Source organism: Crocodylus porosus, unplaced genomic scaffold, assembly GCF_001723895.1.
Source record: "Crocodylus porosus isolate Cpor-Errol unplaced genomic scaffold, CroPor_comp1, whole genome shotgun sequence".
Lineage (NCBI taxonomy): Eukaryota > Metazoa > Chordata > Crocodylia > Crocodylidae > Crocodylus > Crocodylus porosus.
Genome location: NW_017728950.1, coordinates 40,943,684 through 40,959,347, shown reverse-complemented (window position 1 = coordinate 40,959,347; position 15,664 = coordinate 40,943,684). Strand labels below are relative to the sequence as shown.

The window sequence follows — 15,664 nt, the reverse complement described above, 5'->3', positions numbered from 1 at the left end:
CTAAAGATGGTAAACAGTAGAACTTGAAAGTCACTGGCTAACACCTTTGTTGAAGTGCTAAATCCTCTTTTGCCTTCAAGTGCAAAGAGAATGTCTTCTTCATATTCATCAAAGCTAATGTTTCAGTTCAATGATGGAATTTATTTGAAGAAGTACAGCTGAAACTTCTGCAACTGTAACTAGGAGTTGAAAAAGTAGAAAAGCTTCACTTTTCCAATTATGATAAAAAAAAAAATTAAGATCTTATACTTCTATACACCTCTCATAAAACCTTGTATAATGCAGCAGGAGAAATATTTAGTTCCATTTCCTCCCTACAGGTATGCTTCATGTGTTTAGCATTAGGGCTGTGCGAAGCTTCGGTAGCCGATTGAATTCAGAGGAGATTCGGCCACCGAAGCTCCAAATCAGAATCAAATTGGGAGACCCATTAAAAGCTCCAAATTGAATTGGAAGCCTCTGAATCAATTCGGAGAATTAGGCACCAGTTTGAAGATTTGGCCATAGACTGAACAGGCAGCAGTCTCTGACCACGCTGGACGCAGCTGACTCCAGCTGGTAAGTTTGTTGAGGGGGGAGGGAAGGAGAGCGGGGCAGATCAATGCCCCCACAGTGAGGGAGGGATTGGGGCTGGGACAAGCTGCCCAGCCGTGATGGGGAGGTGCGGGACTTGGGGAGGGGGGCTCAGGCCGCCAGTCCAGGAGGGCACAGGAGCAGGTGTGTGCTCCCAGATCTGCATGGGGCAGGCTGGGCTGGGCTAGCCCCAGCTGCAGCCCCAGAACACAGCCCTGGCTCCACCCGCCCCACAGAGCGCAATGAAATGGGGGCTATTGGGGCATTCCAGCCACACTAAAATACCCTATAGCCTGGGCCCTCCCCAATGCGGGTGCATGCACCTGCCCCTATGATCTGCTTCTGTTTGCCCAGCCAGGGCACAGCAGGGCAAAACCAAGGCTTGTCCAGGAGGCGCGGTTAGGCTGAAGCGGCTTCTGCTGCTGTGCACCACTTTGTCTGAGGCAGTGCAATGGCACTGGCCCGCCCTGGCTGGGCGAGCCCTGGGAGGGCGTAGCCCCTGCTCCCAGAGCCTTCTGCCCAGAGCAAGCTGTGCCTGCATCGTGCCCCCCACCTCTCCCCCTGGCCCAGCTGGGCAAGTGGCAGAAGGGCATAGCTCCCACTCCTGGTGCCTTCACCACCCATTTGGAGCACAGCCCAGCCCAGCCCACACTGTGCAGATCTGGGGGCACACGCACCGGCTTCCGTGCCCTCTTGGACAAAACAAGTGTTAAAACCAACCCAAGTGTTACAAGCAACCCACCTTGGCGCTAGGCATTGTAAGGGCAGGGACAAACTTTTACTGGGAGTAGTTTCAGAAGGGAGGGGATTGCTGCTTCTCCCAACCCCACCGTGTCGCAAGTACTTCTTAGCAGGCTGGGTTGTATTCTGGTATTCTGGGAGAAGTCATGGCACTCCAAATGCATTTCTTTGGGCTTGTCTCTATGGTTTTTGTATTTTTACTGTATCATGAGCTTTAATTCACTCCCTTTATATATTGCATTGCAAAACAGTCTGTACATGAACATGTTTATTTTCATGCCCAGTGATCATTCAGAGCATGGGGTGAAATGAGGTCTACAAGTTAATATCCCGTCTAACTACCAGAATGAACTTGTGCTAAAAATCTATCAAAGACAAAAATAGCTGATTTACTTGTGGGTGCATACTTCTCACAAGGCAATCACTCTCTTTCCAGTATCTCAGTTCTAATCCTCAAAGGGAATTTACAAAACACCTTTTGTAGACGAGCCTATGAATTTCACTTCATAAATCTACTGGATACAAAATACCATGGAATAAATATAGACATTGGATTTATGGCACATTATAACCTGCCTGCCATCCGATAACCCCAGGTAATTTCACTATGTTTTATCAGCTACATTCCAGCATCAGCTCAACATTTCCCTCCTTTCTCCTGCCCTCCCACCACATACCTGTCTCAAATCGATTCACTGTTGATCTTCCCTGCCACCTGTTTGCATTTTCACAGACCCTCATTTTTGCTTAAGCTTCTATTCCACCTAGGAGAGCACGCAAACACCAGCAGCCTCTTCCTATGCCTGAAGAAGGGTGTTTGTGCCCAAAAGCTTGCAAAAAGAATTTTTCTAACTATTCAGTTGTCTAATAAAAGATGTCACATTTACCAAAAGAACAGTATTTGCCTATGTCCTTAGAGTGACATGGCTATAACCAACACCTTTAATTTCCTGTTGTTTTATTTTCTTAAGAGGATTTAATTTACCAAGTTATCCTAACTCAGAAATCTGTGTAAACACCAGCTCTCGGCACTTGCACTTGTTTCTTTGGAAGTGATTTTTGAATCTTAAGGTTTAAGATGTTGCAGCTGATTATTTCAAAATTTTCTAGGGACAGAGGTGGAAGGAAGGAGGGGGGGGCGCTCATTGTAATATCAAATTAAAGTTATTTGACTGCCTTTGAATAAGCTGACTATGGATTTGCTTGCATACCTAGGTATGGCGTGGTAGATGTGACTTTTTTTTTAAAATCAGAACTCCTGGGGAGGTGATATCTTTTATTAACCCAACCAGAGAGTTGCAAAAAATATTCTTTATTTGCAAGCTTTGGGGCACATGCACGCTTCTTCTTTTTCTTTTTCTTTTTTTTTTAAGTAACTCGGGGAAAGTGAATATTTAGCTCATCTGTTTCCTACTTTGCTGTATCTGCTAGCACCTAGTGTCGCACCCTGGCAGTTTGATTGGCTACGTCTCTTTTGCACAGGCTTCAAGTTTCGGTTTCCTTTCTTTTCTTCCCCCACCCTTACAGGCGCAGCCTCTGCTATTTTTTTCCCTCTGTTTCGGAGGCAGCTGATATCCAAGAAGCTATTGTAATTGGAGGGACTATGAATTCGATTTACAGCTGTACCCTTTTCTTTAAAGGGCTAGCTTGAAGATCCATGCCTAGGTTTCTGCTGTCACAGCCCTGAGAAGAGTTGGGGGACTCCTTGCTCCTTGAAGCACTTTGTTCCAAAGGCATTTTTTTCCTTCTCTTGCCTGTGCAGGTTAGAATGTAAATCGGGAATCTAATTCTTCAGCAACAGCCATCCGAATAAGCCTGAGCAGAAATGACTGCAGAAGAGAAGGCGAGCCTGCGGTTCTACGAGAACTATATTGTGACGACACTGAACCCTGTGTATATTTTAAGCAACATGAGGGAATGGCTCCCTGATGGTGAGAGATCCACTGGGCATGTTGTGGGTGGGTTTAGGGCTTGATGGGGGCAGGATCCTGTGTCTTGATTGCTCCTCTGAAAAGCAAGTGCCACAGTGGTACACAGTTGGTTTCTGACTGGTGCCAGTTTTAACAGGGATTTCTGTTGTTCCTTTCCCCTTTTGTTACTTCTGCTTGTTTTTGCCTCCTGCCCCTACTTTCTCATCTCTCTTTCTGGCTTCATTTCTAAGAAAGGTATTTCTACTGATTTGGGGTGTATACGTGTTATTAAAAAGAATCTAAACCCTGAACCAAGGACAGAGTGTGTGCATGTACGCAGGTATCCAGGTTGTAGCTGTATTAGTCTAGAGGCAAAAGGAATCGGAACTTGTGGTAGAGGTGATATGTTTTATTAGACCAACTAGATTTTTGCAAAAAAAGGTCTTTATTTGCAAGCTTTCAGGCAACAGGCACCCTTCTTTAGGCAGAGGAGAAAAGATTGTAAAAGTTCTCTTAGATAGAAATGAAGGTTCATATTTCATAGTAGAATTAAAGACGTGGTAAAATCTCCCGTTTGGCCCAGTTTATTTTTTGCAGGTTAGGCTCAGAGAAAAGTTGGAATAGTCTGTTAACCTTGAAGCTGTTCAGTGGCGATAGGATATAGAGGCATATTTCCTTCTGGTTATGATGTGTCATGTTTCACAGAAGAGTAAGAAGACAGAATGCTCCCATAGGCAGAGGGAGGAAATGTTTTGGGGGAGGGCTGAGTGTGTGCGCGCATGTGCATGCCCACTCCCCCCTGCAGGGAGGTCTGCGGGGGAAGGGGGAAGGGGAAAGGGAAGTGGAGGGAGGGGTGCTGGGACCGGGCCTGGATGGGAGGGAGCGGAGCGGAGCAGAGCTGGGATCAGGGCCAGGGCCACCTGCACCCTTTGCAGCTGCCCCTTCCCTCGTGTACCTTGTTGCCTGAGGTTTGAGGTGTATCCTCTACCAGGTGCCAATCTTTATCTTACTGAGAACAGGGATCATCCTTTTATTTCTCATGGTAGGCACCCTGCACAGTAGAGTCCTGGTCCATGACTGAGGCTTGGAGGCTTTTCTGGGATTTAACTAATGGTCATTACCAGGGATCCTGGTTTTCTTTGTCTTAAAAATCACAAATCTGCTTATAAAAATGCAAATTTTCTGATTAAGAATTTGTCACTCACCACCCGCAGCCCCCCAGCCCTGCTGATGCCCCTTACTCCCCAACCACAGTGCCTCACCCCCGCCGAGCCCTGCCGGAGATGGCCCCTAACTGCCAGGGCTATGGGGTTAAGGACCTGGGTCAACAGCCCCCTGCAGCAGTGCTTGAGCCCTGCCTACCACTCATGGGAGGCAGTGGCTGCTGTGGCGGAGCGTGGCGCCCCGCTCCCCCTTCCCCTCGGGTATCACGGCTGGAGCGGATCCTGTGGTGGAGGAGGAGTGGGCGAGGGCTGCTCGCTGGAGGCACAGGCTCTCTGCCCTGAGGCCCTCTCTCAGGGGCCTCCAAAGCCCAGTGGGTGGGACCCAGTGCAGCAGGACAGAGCTGGGTGGAGAAGCTTGGTGCCACCACCACAAGCCAAGTGCCACCGTGGTGACACACCCCCAGCCTGCTTCTGCCCGCCTGCAGAGAGAAAATCAATGTTTCCTGCATTTTTCTCCTTTCAAGGAGAAAATCCAGGTTTTTCTCTGTAAAATGAGAAAATCCACATTTTACTGCATTTTTCCATGGCAGTGGGAAAACCTGGATCCTTGGTTATTAGAACGTGCAGGAAATACTAGAATGTGTAGGGGTGACCAACCTGTGGTGCACTTGGTATGGACAGCACCTAGCATATGGTGTAGCACCTGGCTGATTGGGCAGGGGAGGGAGCAGAAAGCAGAGCAGGAGGTGGAGTAGCATTTGGGGAAAGGCACAAGGCTCGTTTGTGGCACACCTGCTAAAATGGTTGCCCCCTAGTATATTAAGGGTTGCTGCCATATTCAGCTGCTGCAGAGAGGCTCTAGCAAAAGCTGCAAATGGGTAAAATCTTAAATCAGAGCCTTGGAGGGCACAGACAGAAATGACAATTTTCACCCAGTTTTTAATCAAGCACAGGATGGCTGCAGACCACTTAAAGAATGGCTGATCAGGTGAAAATATGACTCCTCATTGCATGAGGGTTCAGGTGAAGACATTTCAGAACAGGGTGTCTAGTTTGTATCTTCTGCCTGCGAGCCTTGAGCTGTTTTCAGAATGGGATGGGGGGAAAGCGGGTGGAGGGCGTTTGGACTGGGGGCTTTTCTGTCCCTGCTAGAAGGTGGGGTGAGTTATTGGAGTGCCTTCATGGTGGGGGGAGGGGGAGGAGGGGATCTCGAATTCACCCATCCCACCCTTCAGCGCTGACTGGGGAACCCCTAGAACGAGTTCCCTCTGCTGCTTTCCCCCCCTCCCATTCTGAAACGGGAACAGGAGGGGAGAAAGGAGCGGTTGTTTCTAGGGGAAGCTGGCTGCAAGTTGGGAGCCGGCAGCTAGATTTTCCTCCCACCTGGAACCAACAATGAACTTCTGTTTGGTCCAGGGGATGGTTGTGACTCAGAACACTTCCTGCAAAGCATTCCAAGTTACAGGGGGGAGCTGCACTTCTGGTAATGGCTGGTGATGTTTACTTCACAGGCACCACAGTCCTGGTTTCTGTAGCATCCAAAGTGGGGCTTAGTGAACAGGTGGAAGTCAATTTTTTCAAAGACTAATTGGCCAGTGATGCCCTTAAAAGCAGGAAGACTTGTGTTGCAAAACCCGTTTTTAGCTTTAACAGTTTCACCTAAAATTTTTCAATCTTAATTGTATGGTATAATTTGGGTATCTCCAGAGATTTTCCCACTGAACAGGGGGATATACTTTCCTTCCTCTGCCTCTGGAAGGACAGTGACCAGCAAATACCCATATTGTGAGCACAGCTAATAAATATTCACAGAGTGTAGAACAGGGGTGGGCAATTATTTTGGGCAGAGGGCCGCTTACTGAGTTTTGGCAAGCCATTGAGGGCCGCATGACAGGCAGCCCAGGGCAGATAAATATTACTTTTCTAATTTTTTTAGGGGCCCCATGGGCCGGATAGAATGGGCTGGTGGGCCACAGCCCCCGGGCTGCATTTTGCCCACCCCTGGTGTAGGCCCTGCAGCAAGCTACATCAGTGGCACACCTCCACCCTTAAGCTCATACCAGTTCTGCCATCTGGCTTATTTGCAGAAGTCATAGAAAGGATTCAGGCTGAAGAAAAAAATGGAACAACTGCTGCTGCGGGAATGTTTCTCAACATGATACTGGAACTTGAAGACAAGGGATGGTTTCGCGGGTTTCTAGACGCACTTGTTGCAGCAGGTTTGTGTTCACTGATAAAGCTAAAAAGGTTGGACGTTCACACTTTTTCATGCTGTGTGCTTGTGAAAGTGGTTGGATCAGTTCCTCTGGGGAGCCACTCCTTCTATTTCCATAGTTGAAGTACAGGCAGGACAAGCTTATCCATCACTGTGTCTCTGCATTTAACTGGATGAGCCACCTAGTGATTTGAGAACAGAAATCAGGCTGGTGTGGGTTCATGCTTGAGGCATTATTTTTAAGTACCATTTTGCAGCCTATGATCTTAGATTTGATTAATTTAAACTGTCATTCAGGCAATCAAAAGCAATTGTAATCTGCAGTGCTTAACATTGCAAGCAAAACTTAAAAAATATGAACTACACAACTGACACAATGAAATCTGTCTGTCTGCACACAATGTAAAAAGGGGAGTTTGAGTGGTAGGGACTGTACCCTTTCTTTTCAGTTGAATGCTAACTCTGAAGCATAATGAATGATGTTTTAAAGTCACCCTTGTCAACTCTGAAAAATGCAAGAGAAGATATGCAAGGGATATATTTGGTAACCGTGTTGGTCTGAGACAAGAAATGTAAAATGCTAGAACTCTTGGTTCAGAGATGATACTTTTTATTAGACCAGCTAAGAAATCACCAAAAAAATCCATTTTTTTTTTTTTTGCAATGAAATGCAAAAAAAGAAGATGCAAGGCTTTTCAGAATCTCTCTTGAGTAGCGTCCTGTTTTGGTGGAATGACATCAAAGCTTGACAGCGCTTAAGAGGATAACACTGTCTGCTTTAGCTCTTGCCAATTTAATCCCTAGTTTCTTAGTCTCCGCTGAAACTGCCAACTAGTTAGCAGGCAGTGCCAAGACAGTAGTTACATAAGTGTAAAAGCAGGTTGAGTGTCACCCACATAACTGCTAAAGTATTACGGTGATCCAAACAGAAAGACTGCAACTTTACTTTTCAGACCCAAGACAGAGGTTCTAGAATTGACCACAGGTCTCCTCACCAACCAAGGAAACTTGTTCTTGGAGCACTGAGGCCCTATAAACATGGGAACCCACGTTAGTCTCTCATTTCTTTTTTTTCTTTTTTTAATAGACATCTATAAAGTTTAATGCATGTCACTTTTTATGGGTTAAATCATTTCATTATAATCTTTCTCCTGTTTTTATCAGCTTTATATTACTTTATTTCTCTAGGTTTGAGTGTATGTCCAGGGTTGTACAATAGGTGAGTTTGTACTAACAAAGGAACAGGACTCTGCCTTGAAGAAGTTATGTTTTAAATAGCCTTTAAATGTTCAGATACACCACCGAATTGTTATACATTTTCACAGACCAGACTTCTGCTAGAAAGCAGTATGTAAAACCTGCTGTAGCAGAATCAAGACTTGGGGGCTGCTGCAACACCACCTGGTGGCCTCATGAGTCCTGCTCAGTTCTGGCTCTCCAGGTACCCTCCCCTCCTTTGCTTTCACCTGCCATTCCTTGCTGTTAATATTTTATTTAGGAAAAAAGGAGGCTCCCTTAGGGGCCCAGAATGAGCCCTTGTCTTTCTCAAGACTACTGGTTCCTGACAACCCCTCTGTTCCACCCTCAGGCTAATTCTAGCCCTCCCGGCGCATTCTTGCCTTCCAGTGCTCTGATTGCCTTAATGGCTATTCATGGCCTCTGACCTTTTCTACAGCCATGCCCCTGCCTTGCAGGTATTACTGATTTACTCATCAGTGGGGATTTAGCCCCAATCTCTACTCTAATTTGTTCAAACTTCTTATGTCTTTATCAGTCTCTGCCACTCTTGGGCTCAAGTCTCTATGCCTTTATCAATTTCTGTCCTTGGAAAGGCTAAGGGGGTGGAGGCATGTGCCCCCTGGATCCATGTGTGGGGCAGCCTGTCTCTGTCAGCTGGGGCCAGGGGTGGTGCTGGGCTCTTCCCAGCAGAGGGGTTGGGCCAGGGCTGCACTTGGGAGAGGCAGTGGTGGCATTGGGAGGGGGTGCTATGGGAAGGCTATGATGAATTTTGGGGTGGCTGTAGCCCCCCCCCCCATAGTCCCTCCCCACTGCCTGCCCTGTGTGTAACCCCAGCCCAACCCCCCTGTCAAGAAGAGCCCGGCACTGCTTCTAGCCCGAGACTACAGTGCCAGCCCACCCTCACCCCACACACAAATCGAGGGGCAAATGCCCCCCATGCTTCCCTGGGGGTGTACACACTGGCAGGAACCACCCCCTGGACAAACCACTCATATTTCCATCCTGTACCCTGCCCCTCCCGGGTTGGGCATCACCTGTTTCTGCCCCTGCCCCAGCCTGACTCCCTCCCTCACTGTGGGAGCCTTAATCTGCACCCCCCCACGCCCTTTAACAAGTGCACCCTTAACAAGTTTGCAGATGGCACCAAATGGTAGATACACTGGAGGGTGGGGCCAGGATTCAAAGAGACCTTGACAAATTGGAGGATTGGACTGAGAGAAATCTAATGAGGTTCAATAAGGACAAGTACAAAGTCCTGGACTTGGGCCAGAACAATCTCATGCACTGGTACTAGTTAGGGACAGACTAGCTAAGCAACTGCTCTGCCGAAAAGGACCTGGGGGTTACAGTGGACAATAAGCTGAATATGAGCCAACTGCGTGCCCTTGTTGCCAAGAAGGTTAATGGCATACTGGGCTGCATTAGTAGGAGCTTTGCCAGCAGATCCAGAGAAGCGATTCTTCCCCTGTATTTGGCACATGTGAGGCCACATCTGGAGTACTGTGTCCCATTTTAGTCCCCCCACAGTAGAAAGGATGTGAATAAATTGGAGAGAGTACAGCAGAGGACACCAAAAATAGTTCGGGATGTGGAGCACATGACTAAGAAGAGAGGCTGAGGGAATTGGGCTTATTTAGTCTGGAGGAGAGAAGACTAAGAGGGGATTTAATAGTGGCTATCAGCTACCTGATGGGTGGTTCGAAAAAGAATGGAGCTAGACTGTTCTCAGTGGTGGCAGATGACAGAACAAGGAGCAACAGTCTCAAGTTGCAGCAAGGGAAGTTTAGGTTAGATGGTAGGAAAAATCTTTCTTATGAGAAGGGTAATAAAGCACTAAAACAGGTTATAGATTCATAGATGCTAGGGTTAGAAGGGACCTCAAATAGATCATTGAGTCCGACCCCCTGTCCTGGGCTGGAATGAGCGTTGGGGTCAGATGACCATAGCCTGTCTAGCCTCCTCTTAAAGACCCCCAAGGTCGGGGGGAGAGCACTACCTCCCTGGGTAGCTTATTCCAGATTTTGGCAACCCTTATCGTAAAGAAGTTCTTTCTGATGTCTAACCTAAATCTGCTCTCTGTCACTTTGTGGTCATTGTTCCTAGTGACTCCAAGGGGTGCCATGGTAAACAGAGCATCTCCTTTTCCTTGCTGCCCCACATTGATGAATTTGTAGGCAGCCACAAGATCCCCTCTCAACCTGTGGAGGCTGAAGAGATCCAGGGTCTTCAATCTCTCCTTGTAGGACTTTGTCCACAGGCCCCCGACCATACGAGTGACCCTCCTCTGAATCCTCTAAAGGTTGTCCACATCCCTCTTGAAGTGTGGCACCCAAACTGGATGCAGTACTCCAGCTGCGGCCTGACCAGTTAAAGGGGAAGCATCACTTCCTTGGACCTGTTTGTCATGCACCTACTAATGCATGATAAAGTGCAGTTACCTTTACTGATCATTTTGTCACATTGATGACTCATGTTCATCTTGGAGCCAACAGTGACTCCAAGATCTCTTTCTACTGCTGTGCTGCTGAGAAGGTCCTCCCCCAGCCTGTAAGCGTGCTGATGATTCCTTCCTAGGTGCAGCTCTTTGCATTTGTCCTTATTAAACTGTATCCTATTCTGTTCTGCCCACTTTTCCAACCTGTCCAGATCTACCTGGATTTGTTCCCTGCCCTCTAGTGTGTTAACTTTACCCCATAATTTGGTATCATCAATGAATTTTGAATTTCTATACCCTCATCCAAGTCCCCGATGAAGATATTAAACAGCACCAGTCCAAGGGCCAAGCCTTGTGGGACTCCACTACCCACATCTTTCCTGGTCGATACTGACCCATCTGCCACCACTCTTTAGGTGCAGCCCCTAAGCCAATTTGCCACCCACCTAACCGTGTAGTCATCTACATCGCAGTCGCTCAGTTTATCTATCATAGCATAATGTAATACTTGGATTTTAAGAAGGCCTTTGATACAGTAGGTGACATCTACCTCGATTCCTGCATCTAAGCATTTTGTGACCTGGTCATAAAAAGAAGCAAGGTTAGTCATGAACCCATGTTGATTGCCCCTAAGCATGATCTCCCCTGCTGGTCCCTTGGAGATGTGCATCTGCATAATTTTCTCAAAGAGCTTCCCCAGGACCAAGGTAAGACTAATGGGCCTATAGTTTCCTTGGTCCTCTTTCCTCCCTTTTTTGAAAATGGGGACCACGTTGGCCCTTTTCCAGTCATCAGGCTCATAAAGCTGTGCCAGGGATCCTGCAATGACCTCTACCAGTTCCCTAAGCACTCTGGGGTGGAGGTCGTCAGGACCTGCTGATTTGAACACGTCTAGACTCACCAGAAATTCTCTGACTAGGTCCTCACTGACCCTGGGCCTGGCTGCGCCTCCCCTGGGTCCGTTGGGGATCCCGGTGGGGGGGGGATGTCCCTGTCCCTGTTCAGAAAAATGGAATCTGTTAAAGAGATTAGCTTTGTCATCTGGTGCTACCACCAGATTACCAAGCATGTCCTGCAGAGGCCCAACATTATTTGGCACCTTCTTTTTACCCGCTATGTATTTAAAAAAAGAACTTCTTGCTATCTTTGATCCGGGTTGCTAGTCCCAGTTTCATCTCTGCCTTAGCCTTCCTTAAAGCCCTCCTACAATCTCGAGCCAAGGAGGTATACTCCTCCTTGGTGATGGCCCCTCCTTTCCATTGGGTGTACACCTCCTTTTTGGCTTTGAGGCATTCGTGGATGCTTTTGGTGAGCCATGGGGGCTTTTGAGCACTCTTGCCCCCTTTGATCCACGTGGGGATTGTCACGGTTTGGGCTTGGAGGCTCGTCTTCTTAAGGAATGGCCGCTTTCCTTAGACACCCAACTCCCCTCCCCTCTGGGACCTCAGTGCCTCCCCAACTAGTCTCCTTACCTCATTGAAATACATCCTCCTGAAGTCCAGGGCTGCTGCCTTGCTGCAGGTCTTGACGCCTTGTGTTGGATGGTAAATTCCAGTAGGTGATGGTCGCTATCGCCCAGGTGGTCGAGAACCCACAGTCCCCTCACCAGGTCATCATCTGTGGCCAGGACCAGGTCCAACAAAGCATTTCCCCTGGTGCAGCTGTGCACCTCCTGGGTTAGGTGGAGGTCCTGTAACTCGGCTAGGAACCTATGTGAGCAGTCAGACCTGGCTGACTGTTCTTCCCAGAAGATGTCTGGGTAGTTTAGGTCACCCAGGATGACCACGTCCCTTGCCTTGACTGCCTCTGCAAGCTGACCTGAGAATTCCTGGTCCAGCTCTTCTCCTTGGTTAGGTGGCCTGTAGTAGACCACCACCATTAGGTCCCTTTCCCCCTGACCCCCTTGTATTCTGACCTAGAGCACCTCTCTACCTCAGACCCAGGGCTGTTTGCAGAGGATGTGTATTGCTCTTTGACATACCACGCCACACCCCCACTTTCCTCCCTGTTTTATCCTGCCTGTACAACCTATAGCCCTTCATGTTTACCACCCAGTCATACGTTGAATCCCACCAAGTTTCAGTGAGCCCCACTATGACTAGGTTTGTGTTAGCTAGCAGGAGGGCAAGTTCCTCTTGCTTGTTCCTCAGACTGTGAGCATTAGTGTAGAAGCATTTAAGGCTTCCTGAGGGTGTATCCGCCTCCTCCAATCCCCGGACTGTCCAGGCCTCTGTCTCTTACCTGGGTATTTCTTGTGCTTGTCGCATGACTTGGCTGGGCTGTTCTTGTGGGTGTCTCTTGGTTTGGTGTTCTGTGCCTCCCTTGGTCCTCTTCCTTCCCATCCCCTGATGTGCCTAGTTTAAAGCCTGGTGGAGGAGATCAGCCAACCTGGAAGAGAACACACGCTTACCTTTGGGGGAGAGGTGAAGCCCATCCCACCCGAGCATGTCTCTAGTTATGAAGTGAGGGTCATGGTCCAGAAAGCCGAAGCCCCGCCGTGAGACCATTCCTGAAGCCACAAGTTGACATCCCAGATGCAGGTCTCATGGCGTCTTCCACGCCCGCTCACTGGAAGGATCGATGAGAAGACCACTTGTGCCCCTATCTCCTTCAGCTCATCTCCCAGCGCTTGGTAGTCCTTCGTCAGGCAGTCTGGACTGCTCCTGGCCGCATCATTAGTGCCCACATGGATTAAGGCCATGGGGTAGTAATTGGTGGGCCAGATGAGAGCCGGGATCATCTCCGTCACGTTCTGAATCTGCGCTCCGGAGAGACAGTAGACCTCGCGTGTCATGGGATTCTGGCAACAGATGGGACCCTCTGTTCCTCTCAGGATGGTGTCACTTATGACAAGTACCCGGCGTCTCTTCCTCTGGGTCAGCTTGCCTCGTCCAGCCCATTCTGTGCATGGAGTGACCTCACCAGAGGTTTCCTCATTACATTCCTCTTCCTCCAGTGTAGCCAGGGCCTCGTACCTGTTCCCCAGCTAGACTGGGGGAGCTGGTACTGCACCACCACGAGCAGCCCTGGCTCTGGAGGGAACCGTCTGCCATTCTGCTGTGGAGGGCACCTCCGGGGGTTTTTCTCCCTTTGGTGCATCACCTTGCAGGGAAAGGAAACGCCCATCAATTTCATCCTCTGCTTCCCTGATCCCTCTCAGCCTGCTAACCTCATCCTGGAGCTCCCTCACCTGCCCCTCCAGGGCCCTAAGACAGACACCTGCGGGACAGGTGTGGGGGCCCCCATTCCCTGCCCCCCTCCCCCGGCCCCACCAGGCATCCTCCACAGGCCAGGGGACAGGGTGCCACCAGCCCCCCGCCTCCCTCTCCCTCCCCCCTGTGGGCTCTGTCCGGGTTGAAGCCTCAGAGGAGCCCTGGTTAGGCGGTGCCCCCCCAGGCAGGGGCCCTAGCGGCACTCCATGTCCACACCATTTTTATTTATTGGTGTGGTGCTTTCACCTTTCCCTTACCAAGACTTCCTCCTGGCCCCTGCTGCTTGTCCGCTTGCGCAAACACTGGCACAAACACCAGCACGCCCTTACAGAGCGCACCTGTTTGCACACTCTGTTCGCGCGCGGCTCCCTACCGGGTCAGCTAAAAGGAATCCAGGGGGCTTCCCCTTCAGATCCAGCTCAGCTGTGCCGGCTCCCTCTGCCCCGCTTACTTTACTGCTGCTGCATCCCCCTCCACTGCTGGTCAGGTAAGTTGACAAAATCGTATGTAGTTCATAAAGATCCGTTTAAACAAGAAGCTATGCTTGTTTAGTGTCATATTTCTCCATGTATTTTTAAGGTTACACTGGTCTGGCAGAAGCAATTGAAAACTGGGATTTTCAAAAACTTGAGCAACTGGAGATGCATAGACGACTGTTGAAGCGTATAGAGGCCACCATGTTGGAAATCAAGGCCAGAGATATAATTCCCTTAATAAATCCTTGTCTCATAAATAGGGAATGTGAAGAGATTCTGCAGGTATGATATCAGAGTCCAAATTATATCCTGACTTGCAGAGCAAACAACCCTATGTATTCCTGAGCATACCTTCAGTTATGTCAGTATAATGAGCAAGTTTATTTTTCTCCTATCTTCTTCAAAAAATAAAAGAACATGATCTTTAGGAATGTGACTGCAGCTGAGATGTGACTGGAACTTTTGTAATTGGATGTACCTGCAAAATGACTATCTGTAGCCAGTGCTATCAGTTGTGTACTTTGGTCAACATGAGATTCACCTGCAGCATTTTAAATGCTCTTTGGTCTTTCTATAAATCAAATAATCTTCAACAGTTATAGAAGCTGATCTTGCATGATTGTTCCAGAGGCGATGAAAGGGTTTGAAAATGCAGGTGCTAGCAGTGTGCTTTTCTAGTGTGCTTGTGCTTTGTTCAATATTAAACGTCCTTTTTTTTGTATACTGTAGCCCAATCCTGCAAATGCTTGTGTTTGAGTAACTTCATTCATTCAGGTGTTGTCGCCAAGAAGTTTTAGATCCCTTGCTTGTGAAGAGAGTGAGTGCCTCTCATAGAAAAGGTGGCTTGTTCGTTCCATTGCAGGAAGCAGCTGCGTGGCCTTTTTCAGGGCTAAGCATGTTTGTCTTGAGCAGTCTAACTCCGTACTGACTAGAATCTCACCTTCTAACCTTGGCGAAGATCATGGAGAATGTTGTGATGAGACAGGTCTCCTTAGCCCTTGTCAGTATCCATATGGTCTTGGATCTAGCACAGAGTGCATTGGTCAGGTTGGTCAGTCTCTTTTTAGCAGTGGATAAAGAACATGTGACTGTGCTACTATTGCTAATTGTGAGCTGGTGAGGTTGAGTGACCTACAAACACAGGGGGAGGGATTTGAGTCGGTCCTCAGCAGCTTTGCTTCTCTCAAATATCTTGGTGTGTTCTTGTGGAGAATTTCTCCTTTTCTGAAAGAGCTGCTGTGTGGGGTGCCTCTCAGAACCATTCTGTTGCTACACCTGTTCAACATAGGCTGTGAAAATAGTTTATAAGGTGGCATCGGGTATGGTGTTTCCAGTATTAATGCCACTCAATTTTTTGTCTCATCTGATTTAGATAGTGCTGGTGATGTCTAGTTGAGGCTAGAATATAGATGAGAGAGCTTTTTCTGATCCTGGACCTAGAAAAAGAGTAAGATGGTGTTGATGGGTCGTATGAAACAACTAGAGAAGATGGCAAAGGCAGCGTCAGCTCTTTGATTGAAGGACTACACGCCCTATTAGTTCCTGGGGTTTACACCTCCATCTTTTTTGGCCATGAGGCACTAACCCAGTTGACTTTCTGTCTCATGCATTTGGGTAGGAGGATGCAGCCTGCTGCTGCTGTCTTTGTTAGCCCAAGTTTAGACTATTATCCTCTGCATATGGCTGCACTTTAAAACCTTC

At 48.3% G+C, this 15,664-nt stretch overlaps 1 protein-coding gene across 3 annotated transcripts in view; it reads left to right on the top strand.

The window, feature by feature from the left end:
• The first annotated feature begins 2,512 nt into the window (after positions 1-2,512).
• Positions 2,513-15,664, top strand: part of DDX58 (DExD/H-box helicase 58) — a 38,654-nt gene continuing 25,502 nt past the window's right edge. Inside the window, exons 1-4 of one of the 3 annotated variants that reach the window (XM_019555280.1) lie at positions 2,513-2,529; positions 3,077-3,245; positions 6,475-6,606; positions 14,067-14,245. In XM_019555280.1, coding sequence (XP_019410825.1) covers positions 3,140-3,245; positions 6,475-6,606; positions 14,067-14,245 — 417 coding nt within the window. In that variant the 5' untranslated portion in view covers positions 2,513-2,529; positions 3,077-3,139. Of the gene's footprint in view, positions 2,530-2,944; positions 3,246-6,474; positions 6,607-14,066; positions 14,246-15,664 lie in introns of those variants that run through there. The other 2 variants (XM_019555279.1, XM_019555278.1) reach the window with 2 other exon arrangements.